General features: G+C 37.8%; 1 protein-coding gene across 1 annotated transcript in view; it reads right to left on the bottom strand.

Annotated features, from left to right (window-relative positions):
- The window catches only part of LOC107100610 (vasoactive intestinal polypeptide receptor 2-like), a 55433-nt gene that overhangs the window by 19317 nt on the left and 10787 nt on the right, over nt 1-25329 (bottom strand). The window contains exons 3-4 of the mRNA XM_015399159.1: nt 22311-22418; nt 14104-14201 (exon numbers count right to left, since the gene is read on the bottom strand). Coding sequence (XP_015254645.1) covers nt 14104-14201; nt 22311-22418 — 206 coding nt within the window. The remainder of the gene's footprint in view (nt 1-14103; nt 14202-22310; nt 22419-25329) is intronic.

Here is a 25329-nt window from a genome sequence, read left to right as displayed (position 1 = left end):
CCAAAAAATGGCATCGGAGCAACACTATTTATAATGTTAGCAGCCTTGTGCCATCAGTAACACTTTAAAATACACTTTAAGCAGTTTGCATAAACGGTTCAAATAAAAAGTGCAGAATCAGTCCTTATTTTTTTATACCATAACATTGATGCAAAATATAAAAGGTCAACAAAGAAATGGCTTATCAGACAAAAAAATAACCTTCTTCCATAGGCATCATAGTCAGGAAAATGAAAGCCTATAGCAAAACAAAAGCTGAAAAGAGGAACAGATAAAAAGATTCCTCACTCTGTATGGTCAAATCTCCTGGAATGTTTGAGGACAGGACTTCGTACTTTTTTTCTTGCCAAAAGAGAGTTGTTCAGAGTAAGACTCCAAGAGATCGGACAATAATATTTGGTATTTCCCTTTGCACATCTGTTTTATTATGATTTAATTTTAGATAGCCGAGAGTCAAATAGTTACTAATCTATGTAAGCATTTGTCTACGGCTGAAAGATTTATTAGCTTGTCTGGCTTCAGGGAAATGTAAATCTGTGTGTCATCAGCGTAACACAGACACGGTTTACAGCTGCATATTGCATGAGATGGCTCATGACAGGTCTAAGTTTTGACCCCCGGGGAACAACATGGGTCTGGGGTGCAAGAAAGGGTCAGGATTTCCCTCCTTCCTGTATAACCTTTGAACCATCAAGCTGATGGGGAATCCATAGATCCTAGACTAGTTTCCGTTGCATATAATGGTTTTACCAGCAGCATTAAAAGCCTCCAGCAGATCCAGCAGGCAGGAGACACTCTCTCTAAAAATAAGCTAGGGAGGCCATTGACAGTAGTGCTGTTTTTGTTGGTCACCTGATTCAAAAGTAAACTTTGCCTGAATAAAAAGTATTTAAACCATGAGCTCGAAGACAAAAGAATAAAAGCCCTTAGTAGCTTCAATAGAGAGAAAGAGGTACTTCTCATTTTATGTCTCCTGAAGCAGTAATGTTTAGTATTTTTTTTCCCTCCAATGTGAAGAGGTTCTTTCACAATAAGAGCGGGGTCAGAATCAGAACGAGGGTCTGGTCCATCTCAGTGCGATTCATAACATAACTGTCCTGCAGTGTCTGCCCACTGAGTGTGTGTTCATGCTTGTGCATCTGGCCTTCATCGCTCTCTCATCATCTATAAACAACATTCCCCAAAGCTGACACACAATTGCACAATTAACTGAGCCACGACACTCCAGAAATACACACACTCAATATATAGCAAACAGTCAATCCCACGGTGCACATGAAAATAGCATCATGTGCATATTTGCCTCTCTATACCTATAGGAGCCCTCTCTGATGCAAGACATGCTGCCCTGAAACATCACAGCTACTAAGGATACCTCAACACTCGCCCTAAACATGGGGATAAAGACGTGGCGGCTGGACGAAGCGCCTCTCTTGTTAAAACTTTACTCATTCCCACCGCTTTAAGCTCCTATGAAGATGGATCTCCAACAGGGGGTCCAGACATAGCAGCACTGCATAATGAATATTAACAATGCAGCTGCTGCTCTTAAGTAAGGACATTCATCGCTTTCCTTGAATATTTCCATATTTGGATAACCACTGGTTATCTCTGCCGTGTCTATTTGCTAATTGACCAGTTCAGCCCATTTCTAGTCAAATCTTCTCACTTATTAAACTATTCTATGTTGCTTTCTGGTTGTCTACATGGTCTTGGTATGTTATCTAGTTTAGACATTCACTCATTGTCTTTCTCCTTTTTATTTAAACCCTCTTCTTTATATATCTAATGTTTTCCTTATTTTAAACCAGTGTAGTTAAGCTTTATGTTGTGATTAAAATAACATATTTTGAGGGAAATTATGAAACCCTCTATGTGGTTGTTATTTACCTTTACTTTTCAGACTATCAAACTAATTCAAATATGATAGGCAATATTATTTTTGAATTAGCCAGTGTCTAAATCTAATCTAAAAATCATGGTTTAATTTGACTTTAATTTTCAGTGGAATTTCACAACTATATCCAAGTTGTCTAATAAATAATTCTACTATTAGGCCTGTAGTATAAAAAGATAATTAAATTGAACTTGTGTGACAACATGAAGTAGGTGAATCGTCCCCAAATGAACATAAATCTAAGGTAAGATGATGGAAGTTTACTAACATCTATCAGACTGGAAAGGATAAAGTCGTTTCTTAAGAATATGATTTGTAGAACCAGCATAGGCCTTGCTGTCCTTAACTTAAGTTTCTGCTTCTCAATGATTTTTGATTTTATTTTATCAGGTCAAATTACGGGTTGGAATGGGGATGGGGCTGTTATCTACAGCGGTCATTGGACGGGAAGAATGTACTCCCTGGACAAGCAATGTTTTTAAAAAGTGTAGAAAAAAGGCCTTTTTTTACACTGTATAAAGAAGCTGGATACCGATACAAGCAGCAGAAGAACATGAAAACTTCTTGCATTAAAGCCCTGGTTTGAATTTAAAACCAGGATCTTCCTACTGCAGCAGTGCTAAAACACATACAGTAAAAAAATAAGATTCAAAGTCATATGTAGCAATAAAAACCGCCAGAAACAACAATATGCTGTTTAACATCCAACCAACAGCGATTTTGCTGAAGCTTTTACCTGTTAAAATTGAGTTTTTCCTCTCCAATGTTGCTATGTGCGTGCTAGTGTAAGGGAATGCTGTAGAGTCAACAGATACAGTATCTATTGCCACCTTAGATATATAACTTTTTTACTGATCTGAAAGTGCAATATCATTGAAATTCTCTGTATAGAATACCTTAACATGACATGTGTTGTGACTTGGTGATATATAATATAAAATCTTTATTTTCATAGGTGTTTTAGGTGTTGATAGCTGAGAACACTTAAAAATCTTCTGAAGAGAAAGCTCGCAGTTATCCACAATATTCTTCACTTTATGAAGGATTCTTCTTTGTGAAATAATCTCCTGAGGTTCCAGAGGAGCTGCCACAACAGGTCCAGCCTTCTTTTTAGATTGTTGAGCTTTTTCAGTAATTTGCTCTGATGCTGTAACCAACAGCAGATGATGGCCAAAGTAATCACACTTTCAAGTGCAGTTCCTTTTTTTTTGTTATTTGTGCCCTGTTTTGCTAATATAGCTCTGGGAATCTAAAGATAGATAACAACAGATTTTCTTTCAGAAGCAGACCATTATGGTTGATAAACTAAGGTTACGTTTGGTACTTATATATGAAAACGCAGTGAAAATGCTTAAGGGGATAAAATTGCAGATAACAACAAACAGGGAGCCGAAAAGAAACCTTGAGAAAGGGAGAGGGGATAAGAATTAAGAGGAGAGAGAGAAAGAGACAGAGAGAAGAAAGAGGGGGGACTGAATTGAAAAGAGAGAAAACAAAACAGCAAAAATAAACAACGCAGAAGATATACAGTGGATCCAAGAAGTCTACTTCCACACCTGAACAAGACAAGAGGGAAAGAAAATAGAGAACAATACAAAAGGGAAAACAAGATGAAAGACAACCAAAGTAAACATAAAAATAGCTTTAAGAGCAGTGGGTATCCCTAGGATGATCATTCAGTGTTTGTGTGTGGAAATAAAAAAATCTAGGCTGATTACACAGTATTATTCAGGGTTAAATATATCAGTAGCTGCAGACTAATAGTTTGCATCCGTGAATGCCTGGAACCAAAGTCCTGTGGTATATATACATGAGCATGCTCGTATATAAAGGATTTATAAAGCTTCTTTAAAAGAAAATATGCTCAATATAAAGTGTGAGTGGCCCCAGACTTGTCCTTTAGGCCCCAAGACCAATAAAGAGGCCACCTGAGGCCCAGATATCAAAGGGCACCCCATATCACTGAGAAACAAGAAGATGATAAGTGGCAGCCCAGGTAGGAGACGCTGTCTGATGCTGATGCAGATGCATATGTGGATTTAAACCTTCATCGGGTCACAAGGTTTGACAAGAGGGAATTGGCCAGATTTCCATTTCAGGATTTTGTTCCAGGATCCTGTTCTAGGATCCCATTCCAGAATCTGTCTCCAGGACTCTGAATGGATCAGACTGGCAAGCTAGACCCATGTAACGCACCGAAGGAAACAGCACTTTCTGTTAACTCTGTCCCAACTAGGAACTGGTTCGATTCCTTGGATAAAGGAAAACACCTTGGATTTCATGAACTGCCTTGACTGATTCGTCTGTAAATATTGTAAATATTAGTAAATATCAATAATTTTGTGTCAGGATTTGTTTGTGGGTTGAGGACCCAAAAGCAGAGGCAGGCAGGCAGAGGTGCATTTATGGTTGGTTTAATGAAGAGTAACAACATATTCTCATTATCAGTTCGTATAAAATCGTACGAAAAGTAATTCACACTATTTCGTACGTTTTGGATGTTTTTCCTAAAAAAAAACAGATCAGTGCGCATGCGCAGGCAGACATACAAAAAAAGCAGATCCGCGGGCGGACTTAAAACTGGGAAAAACAGTGCAATAATTACTTCATCATGTCTCTAACTACGTTGCTTGCTGTTTTATATCTTAGGGTTAGGGTCAGGGTTAGGGTTAGGGTTAATTGTATGTTAAATTCTATGTTATTGAATGGTGCGTATACAATGAAAAAAACGCCAAAACGTACGAAATTACGGTGCATAACTTTTCGTACGATTTCATACGAACTCATAATGAGAATACACTGAGAGTAACTGAAAAAACAAAGTCCAAACAAACAGGCAACCAAGAATCCAAAATCCAAAATGAAAACAAAGTCCAAAAAAAAAAAAACAAGAAACCAGGAGTCCAAAATACAAAGATTCAAAACATGAAAAAATAAGAAGAAAACAAACCAGAAAACCATGGAGACATCAGGGAATCAAAACTCAAGGAGGAAGGCTCAGAGAGATGAAGTTGGAGCAGAGACAAAGACAGGGCTAATGAGAAGATTGGGAACAGGTGAGGACAGAGCAGAAACAAAACAGGAGCTAGGGAGAAAGGAGAACACAAGAGGGCAGCAGAGGGCAACAAATGAAAGACATGGAAGACTGGAAATAACTAGAAAACACAACAAAATACTAATTAAACCACTAGGACTAAAAAACATGGAGAAAAGTAAAACTTAACACTCAAAAGAAAACATAACAGAACCAAGACTAGGACAGTAACTGAGAAAAAACCAAAGAACACAATTAACTAAGAATTAAACCATAAAAACTAGGAAACAAGGAGAAAAGCAAAACTGGATACTCAAAAGAAAAACATCACAGAAAACAGAAACCTAACATTTTGCACCACTCCATTGTCTGTCAGTGTGTTTGTAAAAAGTTACCACTTCCTCCAGCAGTCAAACCTAAGAATTCTCTCTGATTTAATATGTTAATTTATTCAATCATGCTAATATTCATATAAGTAATATATGTTACAGAAGACATAGTGACAGCCTCATCCACCAGAGAAGGGCAGAAGGGACCACCTGGGGCCCGACCCCAGATTGGCCAGGGGCCATGTCCATGAGGCTAGGGTGCTGAGGTCCCATGGGGCCGTGGTAGAAAATTCAAGGGTTCCAGCCCCATGGGGGGCGGGGCAAGATGCTGAGGCCTGCACATTCACAAGGAATGAAACAGCACCCACCGAAGTACCCAACCCCACACCTAAAGAAACATCAGGCACCCCTCATCGGCAGAGAGTATAAGACTGGCGAGAAGATAGGTCTGGCTCATACTATGGGCCCAAGATGTTGCAGTAGTTTGGAGGGGCCGCAAACATTCAACCTGACAAGTAGACAAAGACAAATTCACTTTCATCCAGTCCAATTTGCACAGTCTCACCCTTACGCCCGCAGAAACATAAACAAGCACTCAAAAGAGACATACATAGGAGCAGACAATAACCATGTTCTTATACTCCTCATACATATACTGTAGGGGACAATCCCCCAGACCCCCAGACCTAGGAGATACCGAGCCCTCAACTGGAGATCTCACACATTAAATGTGCTTGCCATTTTTCTGATGTCACAGATTCAGTTCTGGCTATGGCCGGTAAATAGATCAGCTTTGCACATGATGTCTAATTTGCATAGTTCTGTTTCTGTTATGAAATTCATCCAAAACATATTGTTACAAAAAAAACAATCTGTTACAGATTTACAGCTTCATTTTCATGTTTGAGAATATTAACATTGTAAAATATGACCCTGAACAAAAGCACAGGATTTGGAGTACTTCGTGGTTAAAATTCAGCATTTATTTTAGTTATGTTTCTGTCCAAAACCACAAAGTGTTTTGTAGGTTGTAAGTAAAGGAGGATCAGTGTTCTTACTGTCAGTGAACTGCTTTACCTTAACAACACCAGTCTAAATGCGCACAACAAACAGTCCAGATGGGATTAAGGATTTAGGGCAGTATAGTCTAAGCATGTCTTTAATTACTTAAATTGTTTGTACTAAAGTTCTAAAATCAGACTGTTTCCAGGTATAAATCTTGTAGAGTGTTTTTCCATTAAGCCCCGAAGCATCTCTAACGTCTTTATTACAGTACTTCCCCCAGCAGTCACATTGTAAATATTCCTGACCAAACAGGCAAAAACAGTCTGCATTGGTGTCTCATTCCTTAGTTTAACTCTCAGACCTCCTAGCTGGGAGGTAATGGAGACTTCTTGGTTATTAGACACCCAAAATAAGAAAATAAAGATTTTTTTTTTTTTTTTTCTCTTAAATTGAGACTTTATATAGTCAGCTCTTGTAACTAATGTTTTAAATATAATGGAAAAAAACAGGCAAAATAAAGATTAGATGCAGTTGGCAACATACAGATCATTAATAACTACTGACAGGGTTATGCTAGTTTCATAAGACTGGCTGTTGAAAGATTTGCTGGAACAAGTGTGATCCACAGTGACTGCAGCTCAAACTGACAGGACTTAATGGATCTGCTGACTTGGTGCCTGATACCAGAGAGAACTTTCCAAGGTCTTTTGGAGTCCAGTTATCACATGAATAATTGAAAGCATACTCTACAGGGGTGGCCATTATGTTGAAGACCTTATCTCCATGCTGCAGCACATCAGAATATCCTGAAAGCATCACAGCTTTCATCCGTGGTTTCTTTTTCATCATGAATAATAATTTTAAAAGAGGTGGGATTATTATAACTGCTTGGTCTCTTTGACTAATTTCTTACTGTAACTTTTCCAGATTTGTTTTGAAAATGATTTCAAGAAAATATTTGCACTTTTAACTTCATCTGTACTGAGAAGAAGTTAAAAGATACATAGATTGCTCTATGCCCTAACCCATAGGCCACCACTCCCCGTTAACCCATCCCCTTGGCAAGCAGTGGGCTGCCATCATGGGACGCCCCTATTTTTTATCTTCTCCCACATATGTGTCTGGCCAATGTCGTCATGGTTACTGAGGTCAGGCAAACCTGACCTCCTGATTACCTGACTATCTCCTGATTTGTCCACTCCCAATCAAAGGCAGACCCCATTTGCCCCTCAGGATCCATCAGGTCTCGCTGTTCCCCGCTAGATCCTTTCATTGTTTCTCCTCTATAATTTGTTAGCTTCACTATTATAAGGTTGTACCTGTCGTTCTCGTTAAAATCCTTACATTCTCCAAAATTTAGTCAAGGTTTGGGTCAAGCATAAAATCAACACATCCACAAAAGCAAATCAATTGATTAGAACCTTGAAATATAATATTAAAAAAAGGAATAAAAAAACACAACATGGATATGAAGACAAGCAAAATAGAATAAAAAAAAAACATATTTGTTGTGAAAGGCCAGAGAGAAGAGGCTGTTCTTTGGAGTACATTCAAAACAGGAAGGCAATATAGTTTATTTAATTTTATTTTTTTAATCATGAGACCCCAGATTTTCACAGCATTAACTGCATGCTCTCTGTCTGACTTAATCCGTCTTTCACATCAATGTCTTGTGCTCTTTTTTTCCAATGTTGCTTCAGTTCTTTGAGGTTTGTATACATTTGTTTTTGCAAAGTGTTCTTAAATCGTTAAAGTTGTGGACTTTAAATAGGCCATATCTGTCATGATCTGGCCTATAGGTCAGCCCTGGTAGCTGATCTAATTGCTCAATTCATTCACCTGCCGTACCCTTCACGTTCTCTAATTATGAATGAACTTATTCACCTGCTCCCGTTGCTTTATATACTCTTCAGCCCAGCTATCGGGGCCAAAACATTAGTTATCTATGTTTTCTCTCTGTCAGTTAGTTTTTGTTTATCCTTGGTTCATGTCCCCATCTCCGGAGGCCAGTGAGGGTTTGGTGTTTGTCTCCTGTCTCCTGATCGTGTCCCGGCTCTTCTCTGCGGGGCCATCAGGGAGCCGGTTTAAAGTTCAGCAGTTCTCCTGGTACCATGTCTTGTCTCCACCACATATAATCTTTGACAGTTCACCCTGTGAAAGGCACGATGTGCAGGAGGGTTGACGACTGAGTGCAAAACGTTTCTTCCACATAGACAACTCCAAAGACTTTGCTAACAAAGTCAAACATTGAAAGATGGCACCAGGAGAAACCCTGGTGTCTTTCGATGTTACCTCTCTTTTCACGTGCATACCTATATCAGAGGCAGCGGAAACAGGCAGGAAACGTCTTCAACAAGACAGTGACCTAAACAGCAGCACCGATTTCACTCTGGACCAGATCTGCACCCTACTGTACCTTTGCCTTTCCACAACCTATTTCAAGTTCAGGGATAATTTTTACAGGCAAAAGCACGGTTGTGCAATGGGATCTCCTGTTTCACTAATTGTAGCCAATCTTTACATGGAAGAAATGGAAAAGAGAGCTTTGGACACCTTCAGAGGAACACCACCAACCCCTTGGTGTAGATATGTGGATGACACATTCATCAAAATCCAGCAAAAGAAGTGGAAGCTTTCACAAGACACATCAACTCGTTTAACCATAACATCCAGTTCACCAGAGAGGATACCAACAACAACAAGCTACCTTTTTTGGACTGTTTGGTGAGCATGGAAGGAGATGGAAACCTGAAGTGAAGGCTATAGGAAATCCACTTACACAGAACAAATATCTTCTTTTTGACTCACACCACCCATTGGAACACAAAATTTCAGTCCTTTCAGAACCTTAAAACATCGCGCTGAACATGTAGAAGCACAAAGAACAGAAACGCACAAAGAACAGAAACACATCAAAGATGCTCTCCAAACCTGGGATACCCAAACTGGGCGTCTGTCAAATCAGTAAGGAAATTCAAAAGATACGCAACAGAACATAACATTGAGAAGATTAAACGCAAAAACATATCCATCCCTTATGTTGCTGGAGTCTCTGAAAAACTCAGAGAATTCTCTCCAAACACAAAATCCCAGTACATTTCAAACCTAGCAAGACCCTTAGACAGAGGCTAGTGCATCCTAAGGATAAAATTCCTAAACCAAATATAAGCGGAGTGGTGTATGCAGTGCAGTGCAGCCAGGAATGCACTGATCTTTATATTGGAGAAACCAAAACGACCTCCCCACAGACGCATGGCCCAACACAGAAGAGCAACTTCCTCTGGACAAGACTCCGCAGTACATCTACACCTTGTGGACAAAGGACATTCTTTTGAGGACAAGAATGTTCAAATTTTGGATAAAGAAAATAGGTGGTTGGAGAGGGGCATGAAGGAAGCCATCTATGTTAAGAGAGAAAAAAAAACAACCTTAAACACAGGGGGTGGACTAAGATTCAAGCTTCCAAAAACTTACAATTCAGTTATTGAGTTGATTCCTGCCAGGTATCACCACACTCCCCACCCCATCACAGAGGAACAAAGTACCTCCTCTCTTCAGCCAGGTGAACAATACCTCCTTAAAGACCGACTCTTAACAATCATAGACAGGTTTCAGGTATTACAGGCTAACAATGGAACCAAACGACCCGCTCGTCAGTTTCAATTTGCATGTTTCCAAGCAAAACAAGGCCTTGTATATAAAAAGCCTCAAACTCAATGCGAATCAGGACATTTTGAATTGAGAAAGCTTGCTGCTTGTTTTTAAAACTTTTACGGAACCCCTTTGTCTGTTCTAATTTGCACGTTTTCAAAACAAAAACAAGCCTTTGTTGGGCTACCGTATAAAACCTCGAACTCTACGCTATTCCTGACATTTTGAATTGAAAAAGCTTCCTGGATGGAAAGCGAAGCATCTTCAAACTTGGAAACCAAGTCCATGGATTGTTTTGAATTTTTTAATTAATGACTATTACCTGGATGACTGAGAACCTTTACCAGCATGTTAGCATTTTGAGCTAATTAAGTAAAGGAACACCCAGTTCCCACCTACCAAAGTTTGGTTTTTGCCAATTTAGTTCACAGCTGAAATAGCAGCTGATGCCATGAGAAATTACAACTAACTTTTACACTGTCACTGTTCTTTCTCAAGAATGAAATTGCGGATTTTGAAAAAAAGAGATGTGGTAGCGGCAGTTATGCTGCCATATTTATTTTGTTTTACCTATGGGCTCTGCGGGTCTTACTCTACTTGCAGCTATACAGTATGCCCCTCCTTACACCATAATAATGCAACATGATCGACTGACCTTTATTGGATTGTACTTGAACACCTTAAGCTGAAGTGGTACAAGATGGATTCTCCGGTGAATTTGCAAATACAGCAACAATTCAGCTTGCATGCAAGGTTAGAAAAGTGACATCAAAGAAATCCTTGTGATCATGTATAAAAAGTGCTAAAGCCACTTTTAACGATTTCAACTTTTTCTGTCCATCTCTTTATCTATGAAATCCGAGCCCTGCGTTTTAAAAGGGACAGTAGGGAGGTGTTCTTGTATATTTTTATATAAATATATAACAAAACTGGACACAATAATGACTGCGTCTATCTTCCCAAACCTGGATTTTTCTTGCTTGTTTAAAGCTATAAAACAACTGGCTCCTGGAATGCAACAAGTAATAACCAGGAAGGTCAAACGATAAGCTCCATGGCATCATACAGGAGCCCTAAGGGTTACAATACTCAGACTATGGCTGGGATCAGATATAACTGCAGACGGCAAAGAAACTTTGAGGACTGATTCGAAACACTAAACGGGATCAGATCTGCAGCTGTGTCGCTCTGTCTGATAATCCTACAAAGACTCAGAGGAAGGTGGGGAATATCAAGACCTTCCTCTTGTGAGGAGGCAGAGGTGGACCCAGATTGGTTCAGATTAAAAGCAGAGCGTGTCTCGACCGGGAACTGAACCCCACGACTCTCCTGGACGCTAAGGAGTAAAGCCAGCGTCTCGCCACTATGGCTTACAACAGCAAAACCATCTGCTGAAAAACCAGTGGATCCAAGCACAGAACCAGCAGACCCCTCTGTCCTCACATTCCAGTTAACATTAAAATCCTCCTATGCTTTAGTTATAAAGTTTATCTTATTTGTTCCGAGCTAAGTTTGCATAAATATATGATAAAGGTTAAATAACATATAAAAAACATATTGGAGCAATGACTAAAGGGCTCCTAGTATAGTATCGCCTCTGAATGTGCATGGCAAACACCGTCATAGAATAAATATGAACATTTACCAGCTTCTCCCTGAAACACAAAGGATCATATAATTTTTAGACATAGTTACATATACAGCAGACACACCAAGAAAATACATGGTGATTGCTTGATTTTTTGCTATATTTTAAATACTGTCCACATTAGCCAAAATCCATGCTGAGTGTCCATTTATTTGTGACAGTAAACTTTAAAATATGAACAAATGTGTCTGAATAGCAAGATAATGTGGGTTGTGAAGGCCACATCAGTAGAGCAAGTTTGAATTAAAGAGGTTCCAACCGCAAAGCAACGGATGCAAGTTTAGAGATAAAGATCATGTAACTGAGTAAAATGTTAAGTACACCAACTTTGTTGTGTTCTATACACTGCAACCCAATGCATATATTTTGAATCAATTTGACTGTATGATCTGGTTGAACTGTAAAGTGCCTTGAGATGACTTGTGTTGTGAATTTGGGGCTATATAAATAAACTGAATTGAAATTGAATTGAATATAAAAACCCAGATTTATGTGTAAAAACAGCGTAATAACCCAGAGACAGAATGACCTAGATGGTGGTTTCTCCATATTCACTGAAAGAAATCTGTGGTCAACCTTTAGAGTTCTCTGCTATAGAAAACTGGGTCTGTGGCTGATTAGCTACCTGCAGCAGCCTTTCAAAAGCAGGTCAAAAGCAAGATATGTTGTGCATGCTTAGCTAGCAGAGCAAATTTACTCTATGATCTCTATAGTGAGTCCTTTTTCCTCTCTATTACAGGACAACCTATTTTCGGGGTCACCTCTTAAGGGATACAAAAAGGTGTTTTTTTATATATTGCATAAGCATTTGATTATTGTTTTTTTTTTTTTACGACCGAAGCACTAACAGCTGCTGCTTTTTGGTAATGCTCAGTCGGGTATCTTGAAGATTGTTTTTCATCGTTATTTTAAACCAGTGATATTGGACCTATGAATCATTGAAGAAAAGAGAGGCTCCTAAACTTAAGGAATCTGTATTGTCAGAGTTTACCTTAGGACAAAGGAAGTGATAGCAGGAACATACAAATGTTAAAAAGATATCTAAAAAAAATGTCCAAATGTGTCAATTAACAATTAACATACATAGGACAAGAAAATGTTGATTTTTTTCTTTGAAAACTAGCAGGACATGCTAAAAATTGCTGTCTACTACTAGTTAGTTTGTTGACGTTACCTTGCTAGCATGTATTGCTGTGTTTTTCGTTTGTAGGCTACTTAAAGGTATAGCGGAGGATTTTCGTCTCTTCTTTAAGAAAAAATGCACAAGCACAACCCTGTACCCGCTCCCAAGAGGGAATGCCTATTTAATGCGTGTTTAATTAGCCCTGCTCAAGAATTTTATTCAATTCAGTTCAATTCAATTCAGTTTATTTCTATAGTGCCAATTCACAACACATGTCATCTCAAGGCACTTTACAGTTCAACCAGATCATCCAGTCAAATTGGTTAAAAGTTTTCTAAGGAAAACCAGGTGATTGCATCGACTCATTGGCATGAAGGCAAACCCCCCACACTAAGCATGCTTGAAGCGACCATGGAGAGGAAACACTCCCTTTTAACAGGAAGAAACCTCCAGCAGAACCAGACTGTGTGAGCGGCCATTTGCCGCTTGCAGTTAATGTACATAATACTTAAATTAAAATAAGCATGCTAAATAATTATATAGCATGTTAACTGTGCTAAATAATTATATTTAGCATGCTCAAGATTTATATAAAAGGCTAACTGTGCCACTTAAAATAGTAATAAGTTACAATGTTACTTTTGAGCATAAGGTCTTTATCCCACCTGAGCTCTTAAAACCAAATCATTATTAAAAATCTATTGAAATAAAAATTTAACATAAAACATAAAGATGTTTGGTTTTTATCTTGATAAGTTTTACCAGAAGAATGTGTCAGAAGTAATTTGAACAAATATATTTATTTAGGTTAATATTTATAGAAACAAAACACAAATACTACAAGTTTCACACAGCTTGACAGAGAGAGGCATTTACATCAGACATTGTGAATTGGCTGTTATGTTAAAAACTTGCCCTGTGTTAGACTGTCTTGTTATTTAAGTGCAAACCCTTTTCCATGAAAAAAGAAGGAAAAAAAACGTGAAATAGCAAAAGATATTTGGTGTTTTCAAAATGAAAGGAAGGAGGAATAAAAATATGCCATCACAGAAAACTATCACTGATAACACAAGCTTCCTGTGAGGGCAGATTTTATCAGAGGTGTCTCGATGTATGAGTCATCAGCTTCAAAACAAGCTGTTCTTTCTGCCAAAAGCCTGATATGAAACTAAACACATAAGCAAATCGCTATAATTAGATAGTCGTTCACATGAAAAATTGACATTGGGTAAAAGAATAAACATCAGCTTCTGCAAGAACATTAATGTTTACCAAACAAGCAGGAAGATCTCTCCAAGATGACATGAGCAAATGCAGACATGACATTTTACAATCCTGGAGATAAATGAAATGTTTTTAACCCTGAAGCTGCAGGATGACGAGAAGATTTAAAGTTTAACAAGTTTAACAACTCACCTCCATGCGTTTCTCGCTGATGATTGATGAGCAGGCGAAGCTGATGTCAGGGTAAACAGAGGACCAGCCTTTCTCTGTGCAGTTCCTGCTCAGATTACCTGAAAAAAAGACAGAAATGAGTTACCATCTTTATTTACGACATGTCTAGATAATCACCGTCTCTCTCCTCCTTCAGTGATTATTTTGTAAAAGGCTGAGAATAATTTCTAAGCTCTTACAGTAATGAATTGTTTCTATGTCAAACGTTAGTAATGTTTAATGACATAATGTAGTGACCTTGTCCTAACTTAAATACCTTAATAACTGAAGGACAGGTGTTGCACAGAACTTAAGTGGACCCTGGATCCCAACTGACTATAAATATACACACCCCTCCTGCAGAGGGACAGTTGGTTTACGTTATTACAGCTGTGTACAGCTGCTGAAAAGGCCAAAATTATTCCACTATCCACTAAAGCTTTTCTTTTCCAGCACAAAAAAGACTTGCTTTATTAGAGCACAAATTGACTGACCAAAATGAAACTGGCTAAATGACATTCAACCAAATATAAACAGGTGAATGTATATATTTGAACTTTTGTGGATAATTTTGACTATTTCTGGTTTGAAGACAAAATATAAAGTATGTATTGTTCATTATTGTTCCACCCTGGTAAAAAGAACTGTTTAAAATAATATGAAAAGAATAAAATGAATATGGCATCTGGGTCAGTCTGAAAGTGTCCTCACACTGTGACATGTCCAGGAGGATGGGGGTATTTTAAATTCACAGCTGGTGATCAGCTGCTGTTATGTACGCTGGTGATGATCACATGTTTCATCACTTTAGCAGCTGACCAGAATCTTTTTTTTTTTTTTTTTGTCTCTTTCTCATGAAGCATCAAGGTGGATGAACTACAAAGACAAGCTGGCACTTACCATGATCAAAAACAAGCTTAGAGCAGATATGCACAGCAGGGAGGACAGGGAGAAGGGACAGATGAAAAGAAAACAACCAAAAATAAAAATATAAAGCACAAAAAAATGCTAATTTTGATGCAATTATAAAAAAAAAACACCCTAAGTTACAAAAAACTTCTACCTTTTTATATTTCAATAGAAGACAAGAGGGTCAAAAAAAGGACAATAATCAATTAATAGATTTATAAAATACTGAAGATTTAGGGTAACAGTGATCGCTTTATCTATAGGGTGATTGCTAGAAAATAGAGTCTGGTGGGTTCTTCTTCTGTTCATGATGGCTGCCATCAGAGAAAGTATGCAGCTGAGACCATTTTGCATGAAAATGACCTCACATGCTGGAAACTGCTAATGAGAAATATGGCTTTCAGGATCGTCAAAATGCTCAAGTTCAGCTGCAGAGAGGAAAGCTTCAGCAATCAAGCTGCTATTTGCCTCCTAAAAGTGTCTAGAAGTTGCTAGATGATGTCATAAACTGATTTGCATATTTTGTAATGCTTTGATCAAGCCAGAAAGTTATCAGTTATTTAAAACACCCTAAATATACTTAAAAGTTAAAAATGAAACTTATGAAATATTTTCATTTGATAAAAGTCTACGTAAATTAATCTTGTTATGTTATCAAATAACATTTAAGGACAATTAACAGAGGTATAACCAGTAGATGGCGCTGTTTTTGAATGCGATGGAAGATGAGATCTAGTTCAGTGCAACAGTTTCAAAGAAAAAAACATAACATTAAATATTTTTTTCCCACCCTGCTTTAAAGGGAATCAGTGGATGATATTGACTGACTCTAAATGCCTCAGTGCTTCGGAGGAGCTTTCAGAAAACAGTGAACTAAGGGGAATCTGTGTTTTAATTTTTTTCGCCTAAGTCTTCAGCAACACAGTAAAAAAGTCACTACATTTGTCAAAAAACCCTAAAAGGGCGTGAAAAGTCGTTAAATATAGCAATAACATTGCTTTATTTAACTGCCACCGGTGCAGAGCTTGCTAAAACACTGGCAGCTGAAAGCTTATCATCACGAATTGAGAGGAGAAAACATCGGGATAAGACAGGCAGAAAAGAAACTATTATTGTCTAACAAAACCATTGATGAGAGAGCAACTTGCTGCAGGAAGGACAACTATGATCAGCAGAAGAAATGATCAAAGATGTCCCTGTTCTATAAGAACCTTCTAGGAATAAAGAGGTAATTGATTGGGGGTAAGCTTTCCTGCTTTTTAAGGAATTGTATTTATTAATATTCCTATCTGGTTGATCCATCTCTAGTTAGACGGGGGAACAGCCTTAAAGTTCAGTTTAATTTTTCATCTGAAAATAATTGAACACAGGTTATATTTTGTATAAATCATTATAAAATATATAGGATTATATTTCTTTGATTTTCTGCATATTTTTATCTCATTCTATAAGGCTCCCCCCATGCCACTCCAGGGGGGCACAGCCACCTCTACGAAAGTCATTGAACCAATAAAAACATTTGCTCATACACAAACACCACCGCAGATTCATGATTTTTGGTTTAAAAAAAATAAAAAAAACACCAAAGAAGTTTATTTATTTCTGTTGTTATTTGATCAGAAAAGTAAGATTCACAGTTCAGAGGGAGTTTCAGGGGCACTAATGGTATTAGAGTGTCTGAGAGGTTTACATTTTTATTAGAAAGTACAAAGTGGACTACAAAGTCATTCAAAGATGGAAAGCTTTTTTAAGATTTCAAAGAAGTTGGGATAATCATCAGCTCAGTTCCCTAATCTCATTAAAGGATTAGGATCTACAGAGATGTTTGTACAGAAAGGTAAAAAGCTCTTAGGGTCAGAGCCAACTTTAAAGCTACTGAATGAGCTTCTCATTCATTCTGATGGGAGCCTGGTCTTCAATATAAATAATGTCTCTCAATTTTCTGCTCTTATTATCAAAAGACTTACCTAACAGACATTTAGCTGCTTTGATTGACAACTTATTTTATAGTCTACTATTATATACTATTATATAGATAAACAATGCTTTTTGTTTAGGCTCAGTTTATCCTGAGCTATCTCTATAGTTATTCTGTTATAGGTTTAGTCTGCTGGAGGACATAGGGACCCCTTATTAACTATTCTGCTTCATTCTATCTCTATTCTCCCACTCTGCAGAATCTGTTAGTTCAATCTCTAACGTTCTGCTCTCTCTGCTTTCTCTCATAGTAGCTTCATCTGGTCTGTTTCTGTTTGGCTGAGACTCCATCCTGGAGAGAAATATCGGCTGTGCTGCTGCCATCAACACCTTTGTTTATGTTGGAGATCGGCCTGTTTTTCAGTGTAGTCCTGTTTCTCTGACTGTGACTGGCTGGATGTGTTTTCTTCCTCCTCTGACATAGGGAGCTGGGTCAGAGGTCGTCTGCCTGGCTGTGTGTTTCCTGGACGGGGCCGCCTTTTACAGCTGCTTTTTGTGTCTCTGCTTCTGTCTCCTTGAACCCCAGTCGGCCTCAGCAGATGGCCGCTCACACTGAGCCTGGTTCTGCTGGAGGTTTCTTCCTGTTAAAAGGGAGTTTTTCCTCTCCACTGTCCCTATAAGCATGCTTAGTGTGAGGGATTGCTGAAGAGTCAATGAGCCAATGCAATCAACTGGTTTCCCTAAATAGAAAACTTTAAATCCGTTTGACCTTATGATCTGGTGAACTGTAAAGAGCCTTGAGGTGACATATGTTGTGAATTGGTGATATAAAAATAAACTGAATTGAATTAAATATGTTTGCCGTCTTAAAGTGTAACTCACCCCAAAATGAAACTACATAAACTGGGTCTATGGGATATTTTTTTATGTTGGTGTGCATTTTTTTTAACATCATTTGAGATTTTTAAGTTTGGTCTCTTAACTCCCTCACTGCTGCTGAAGTAGTTGAGTAATGGCTCCTGGAGTTTAATTTTCCTACAGGGTTAAATGATATAACGACGAACATGTCTACTGTGTGTCACAGGTACAGGCATTTGTCATCATCACCAACATACAAGCATCTCAAAAAACAAGATGTGTTCATTCTCAAAAAAAAAAAAAAGCTGAAAATATAAAACCAACAATCATAATCTTATTTCAAAACTCTAACTTTAAATATATGGATAATTACAAACAAAACTTTTTTCAGGTATGAAATGTTTTTATTTGATCCAGTTTAATTCTTGAACTGCTATTTTTTCTATATTTGTCAAATAAGAATGTTATGCTGATTGTAACAGATGCTGGCCTTTCAGGTATACTAGGAGTGACACCAGGAAGCAGGTTGTCTCAGTATTAAGAAGTTAGATGTTAATAATATGTTTATTTCTGATGAACAAGCAGAGAATAAACAACTTTCTCTGAGGTCCTTAAACAAAATACTAATGTTTCTGGCAAAAGGATCACAAAACCTCAAACTTCCAAAGATAGAAAACACTTTAACCGAATAGAATGGGCTGAACTTTTAAAATATTATCTAAGAGCTAAACGTTCCTAATATTTCAATGTTTTTCTGTGTTTGATGAAGAACTCCCTTAAAAGTTGTTAAAAACAATCTCACAATCCCCCAATTATGTGTGTTGTTAACTCCAATGAACTCTAAACAGGCATCCCCAACCTCGGTCCTCAAGGCCCGCTGTCCTGCAGGTTTTAGAGCTTTCTCTGCTTCAGCACAGCTTTTTATAATGATTGAAGTAGACCAAAAGCCTGTTAATCAGATTTCAAATAAAATCAGCTGTGCTGGAGCAAGGAAACCTCTAAAACCTGCAGGACAGGGGGCCTTGAGGACCGAGGTTGGGGATGCCTGCGAGTTTAAGAGGTCCAGAGCCTCTTTTAGAAACCCCTGCTTTAAGCAGCTGGAAGACGCATGTCAGGACCAAATGTGTCAAGTTTAGAGTTAGTTAGCTGAGGATCCAAATGCAAAGATGAAGAGGCAGAAATGGGTTCTTGCAGATCTAATTTTGGGGTAGATGGTAACAGAAGTACAAATCCAGAAATAATAACCAGGGAACCAAAACTAGGAGACGCCAGATAGAAGCATGCATGAGGACTGAAGAGGATCCTCTGCAGTTCCTTGTCTTGGCTTGTTTTGTTTAATGGCAGTTGGCAAACAACGTTTCGGTGTGAGTTACCGCCACCAACTGGTGAGGAGTGTGGATCAGAATGGCCTTATTCATAAAGATACTTGTATTTATTTATCTATATCTATATTATTACATTACCATACTAAATCCTCCTAATTATTGTCAATATGAAATATTTAAATAAACATTGGTAACATTTTTTGACCTTTTCTGCAGAATATCTATCAAATCCCTCTGCAGTTCTTCTGCAGAGAACGAGTTTATATAGGAGAGAGCGATGAATGGAGTAATTAGCTAATTGGGAGCAGGTGTGGACAGAAGCAGCTGAAGGGAAAGCAGAGGGGAAGCCAGGAGTAAACAAGGTTTAACTCAAATTAGAAAAGAACTTGAATGAAGCAAAAGGGAAATAAGACCAATGACTACAAAATAAAGAATGATCAAGGGTAACACTGGAGGATAAGAGAATGCACTGGAGAGAACTGAAAAATCACCAAACAGGAATAGTAAAGCTAATAAGTAATTCAAAAGATGATATAAGTCTTAACAGTAAAAACAGAATAACATAAATCCATCCCAAAGTGAAAACTAAACAGAACCAAAAATACCAGAACGCCAGATCATAACAAACTGTCTGAAGATATAAATAGTATTGTATATTATCTAATGTAAACTAGTGTACAGCAGCCTGTAAATTGTTACATTTATACAAGTCATTGAAGTCTCTGAGTCTGCCTCTTTACCTCTTTAACGGAGGTTAGCAGATATGGTACCTAGAAGCTCTATATCAACATAGCCAGCTCTGCATTGGTTTTGCACCCCTGTTTTTGGTTAAGTTCTTAAATAAAATTTTAGATTGAGTTCAGTAATTCTAGTTTTCCCATCCTTTCCTCATTTGACAAATGTTTTGTTTGCCTTTTTGCTGGCTCCATTTCATAAAGCTCTAAAATAAATATAGCTTCTCACATGTGGGTAATTACGTGGCTAGGGAAGCAATGGCTTTATGTTTGGCAGCCGCTAAGCTAAAAAAAAAATGAACAAAACTAGACTCCCAGCAGGTCAGTGGTACAGAAAGTTACAGACCTGGTTTTATGACCAGAGCCAATAAGGGGAGATAACAGACCGCTTGATTGTCTCATAAACACTTAAATTTGTTATGATCTGCCATTTTGGACTCTTTGGTTCTGTTAAAGTTTCATTTTGGGTTTTTCAGTTATGCTTCATCTGAAGTTATTCTGTGTTGTTATAAAGATTTATATCATTTTAGAATTCTTAGTTTTACTCTTCCTTGTTATTTCTTTTAGTCATAGAATTTTTATTATTTATTCCTTGATCTAGTTTGTCTTTATGTTGTGTTTTCCATGGCTCCATAGTTATGTCCAGTTATCTCTAGTCCCATATCCGCTAGTTTTCCCCTTGATCACAGTTAGATTCTGTTCTTTTCCCTGTTTATTCTTTGTTGGCCCTTTGTGCACCTTATCTTTCCCCTTTGCTCATTTCTATTTGCTTCTGTCCACACCTGCTCCCAATCAGCTGATTACTCCATTCATTATTCTGTCTCCCATATATCAAACAATTAGTAAATCAAATTTATTTTTATAGCACTTTATAACAACACCTGGAAGACCAAAGTGCTTCACAGAAAAATAAAAACATAATTAAAAAACAAAAATCTTGTTCAGTTTCTCATTGCTGGGTTCTCTTGTTTCTCCCGAGCGTTTCCTAGTTTTGGTTACTAAATTCCTTGTCTGTAATTTATGGATAAAAGCTTCTGTTACTTTCAAACTCTTCATTAAATTTGCACGGAACCATCTCAGCCTCCCATGTCTCTATTTGGTCTTCTACAAACATCCACTAACTGTGACAACATTACTTTAACAGGGACTTGAAAAGGGATATATTAGGGTTAAAATGTTACTTAGTGCTGCTTTATTTACAACAATGGTCCCAATTCTTATTATACTTATACTTAAAGTCTAAAAAGTGAGCAAATTAATGATTTTATTTACATATAAACATACATTCACATGTACCTTAAAAAAATTTAAATATTATTGATGTGTTATGATTTTGGCGCTGATGGCTGGTTTAATTGCTCATTTCATTCACCTGTCTAGCTCTGCCCTGTCTCTCATCAATGCTCTTCTGATCCACCTGCTCCTGCTTCTACTTAAACTCCTTGGTCTCAGCCATCAGTGCCAGATTATTCTTGAGCCTTTCATGTTGAGAGTTCTCTAGCGTTTCTATAGTGTTCTTATTGCCTGCTCCTGATCTGTTTCTGTGTTTGGACCTTTGAGCCTGCCTGCCCCTGTCTGATCTGTTTGCCTGATCTGTCTTTGGACTCCTGTTTGTTTCTTCTATGGACTGAACCTGGATCTGCCTTTTGACTTTGCACCGTGGATTATCCTGCCTTCCTTTGTCAGCGCAGATCTGATCTCCTGTAAGCTTTGCAGCCTTCAAGGCTTCCGCATCTGGAATTCTCTGGCAGCGTCCGCTGCGTCTTGTCAGCCGACCAGCTGGAATCATCCTCATTCTCTGGGCATGGACTGAACTGTCGAACCAGGTTAGTGTTCACGATAATCTGATGGAGGATTATGAGCACGTGAGTCACTAACCTGTTTCTCTCTGCCTAATGTCCTAGCCGCTGCAGATCTGTGCCGTCATTGTTTCAATAAACTCTTTTCAAGTATTCCTCTGTCTTTCTTGCCTGAATTCTGGGTTCTGCTTTCTGAGTCCTTACATGATGTTGACTGCTCCTTTCTAATAACACCAGGCCTTATCTTAAACAATATCATGCTTGGAAATTTGCTTTAGTTCAACACTGAGCCTGTTCAATACTTTTACACCATTTATTGAAATGCGTATTCTTTTCATGCTTGTTTGAACCAGTAGATTAAATCTTTAGAAGAATTTGAGGATGATACCTTAGGGAAGCAGAAAAAGGAGTGTTCATTTGTTCTAACATTTGTTACATATACTCTGTTAAAACCCACTGCTCCTGGAACAACTCATAGGGCCCAAAGCCTGTTTTGTTTAAAGTTAAGGTCAGACATAGGCCATAGGAATGAATGAGGAAATAAATTGAATCAAATTCAAGCTCCCTGTGAGAATAAAAACATGTAATGTGTGTGTTAGTGTGTGTGTTAGTGTGTGTGTGTGTGGATGTGTAGGTGCTACGCTCACCATTTTTGCCGAACAGGAGCAGGAAGGGGGAGGGGCACGGAACGGTCAGTACTTCCCCGACGGCCGCACTGTGCCAACAAGAGACGTTGTTCCACTCGCCTTCACATCCTGCACACATAATATACACACACATTCACACATAATATACACACACACACACACACATAATATACACACACACATTCACACATAATATACACACACACACACACAGATAAAACACACAAAAAGAAAATTAGCCAGGTCTGAATTTCCTGTTTAGCTGAGCTACTTATTTAAAACCCTTCCAAGCACATTCAGCATAAATCAGGTCCACATGAAAGCTTTCCGGTAGCTCAGAAATGTTTTGACACTTTGCTGCGCGCCGCAGTCAGAGAAGAAGGAAGGCCTCTTGTGATTTGATCTAACGGGTGATTTAAGGAGGCACAATAAATATCTGGGACATTACAGTGAAAACATAGACCTTTGAATGTTAGATCTGCTTCTATTTCTGAAACATTCAGCAACCGTAATACATTTCAAAGGTTATTAATCTCAGCTTTAATCAGAGATGGTGAATATCAATTTTTTTTGTTTGTCATATTTTTCCAGCACAGAATAAAGATACATATTTGATGTCAATCAAAAATCCAGATATATAGATAGTCATGAAATGATATCTTAAAAAATGTGCCTAACATATATGTTGTTTTTTTTAAGTGTGGTATTTGCGGGACGGTGATTAAATCTGGACAGTTTCACGGAAATATCTCATATCAGTTTGTCTATTTAGGTTAAAAGTGTTTCTGTGTAAAACCTGTAAGAAAAACAACATATTGCACAAACGGCTGAATGCAGAGTAGGAAGTTTTATTATCAGTTAGCAGAAACATTCAAAGAGTGATGAATTTCAAAAAAGGAAGAAAAAACAGGAGCAGTTTAATGCTGGGTGGATTGTATCTTTATGTATTTGAATTGGTTTTATTTCAGCTGTTATAACACAAACAGGGAAACTAAAAGCACATTTTAAATGCCTGATTTGTTCTAATTTAGTGTTTGTCTGTACGGAGGAGGTAATGTTCAGGTCAGTGTTCAGGGAGCAGGAAATTAAAGAAAATTTTGGTCCACATCTCAGCGGGGCTGATGGTCCACTCAGCTCCAAGCTGCGTGGATATAAAACCAGCCCAGATCATCAACCTCCCACCTCTGTTCTATGAGGCAATGCACCAATATTCTGTCATTATCTGTGAATTGATGGACTTCAAAACAAGCACAAATAAAAAAAGTTCTGTATTGTTTTTACTCCTTTTAGACAGTTGAAAAAATAATTAAGCTTTTATTATTTTTGATTTGGATGATTATGACAGATGGGTAAGAAAGAAAGCCTAAAAAGCCACAAAGTATGCACAGTAAGAGAAGATTGTCATTTTAACTGTTGGTTCTGGTCTACTGTGTTTCTGAAGTCTAAAGTTCAGGCAGTATTTCACCAGGATGTTTTAGATGCTCATTTTTCAGCAGGATCTGTCACTGTTCCACACTGCCAAGCTACCAAACGCAGGTCCAATGACCATGCAGGTCCTGTGCTTGACTGACCAGGAATCTGGCCCCAGAGACTCTGTGGAGTGTTGTTTACAGAACATTGACAGTAACCAGACCCAACTAGACCCTGTATTGATACAACAGTTTATGCAAAGAAGAAACCAAACTGAGTAAATAGAAATTTATATTTTTCACAATGTTCTATTTGTTTTAGATTTATTTGTGTTTTATAAAATAACTACATATGAAAAGTAACCCATCCCATATTGATCAACAGTAACAATATCTTCTCTAAAGTCGTTGATGGCTATCAGTTCATGAACAGGGGATTTTTTTTATGTTTTTTTTTTTTTTCTCTTCATCTGATTTCATCTTAACAGTAAAATGTTAACTAGGAAGTATGAACTCTAAAGTTGTTCAACAAGAATAAGAGAGGACCTTTTTCCCAGAACAAAAACACATTGGGCCTGATCTTCAAATAGGTTTGTGCATCTTAAAACACATGTAAACTAGCTTCTACACGCAGAGGAGATCTTCAAATAAGGCGCACAGTGATTTTCAATCCCTCAGACAGTGCGTGCAATCATTTTGCTTACTTGTTTGCCTCCTTTGTTTGACACCCTTCATGGGTGGAGGAACTGCAAATTAAATATTTAACACATGCAAAGCAATTTTTCAAACGTCAAACTCAGTTGCGGCAACAGTATTTTAGGTTTTTTTTTTTAGCACGTTCGAAAGTGAGGTGCAGACTCACAAGCAATATTTCTGCTGCCATCGTGGTCACAAAGGAGGTATTGGTACTCCATCCGCAGACAAAGAACTTCCTCATGTTTTATGATATTTACTTTTTATAACTAACTGTTACTTTGGCTATTGTTCTCTTGAAAATAGGCTACCAATGTTAAGTGCACTTTAAATAGCATCTAGTGTTATTTTCACTTCTTTTAAATAATTTTGCATTTATTTACCTCTATCTCCATGGCTTAGAGCCTCATCTTTATTTTGTAGCCACTAACAGTGAGCAGAAAAAGCAATCTACTCAAAATAATATACTGTATTACATATTATATTGTACTATATTAAAAGCAGCACATTATATTATAAGTGCGTTTTTTATTGAAAAAGTAATCTAAGTACTTTTCACATATATATATATATATATATATATATATACAGTTACATGAAATCTAATCTAGAATATTGCTACAACTTGATCAAAAAAGCGACTTTTCATAAGTGTTTTCTCTCTCTCTGCTGCAGGGAGAGATTTTTACTGCAGGGACCAGGAGCAGTAAGCTGAGATAGATGCATGGATGACACCGATTGGCTGAAAAGTTTCTGGGATTTGTGAACACAGATTTTGTTCACAGGGATGAAGATTTATATGTCGGTTAGAAGCCTCTCTTATCTGAAGAAATTCCTCACATCACATATCACCATCACCAGACAAACAGCTGGCTGTCCATGTTTTCCTTTTTACTTCTTGTGCTAAACTGAATTCC

This window comes from Cyprinodon variegatus, unplaced genomic scaffold (genome assembly GCF_000732505.1).
Source record: "Cyprinodon variegatus isolate N-32 unplaced genomic scaffold, C_variegatus-1.0 Scaffold992, whole genome shotgun sequence".
Classification (NCBI taxonomy): domain Eukaryota; kingdom Metazoa; phylum Chordata; class Actinopteri; order Cyprinodontiformes; family Cyprinodontidae; genus Cyprinodon; species Cyprinodon variegatus.
This window is presented reverse-complemented; position numbering and strand designations above follow the sequence as displayed.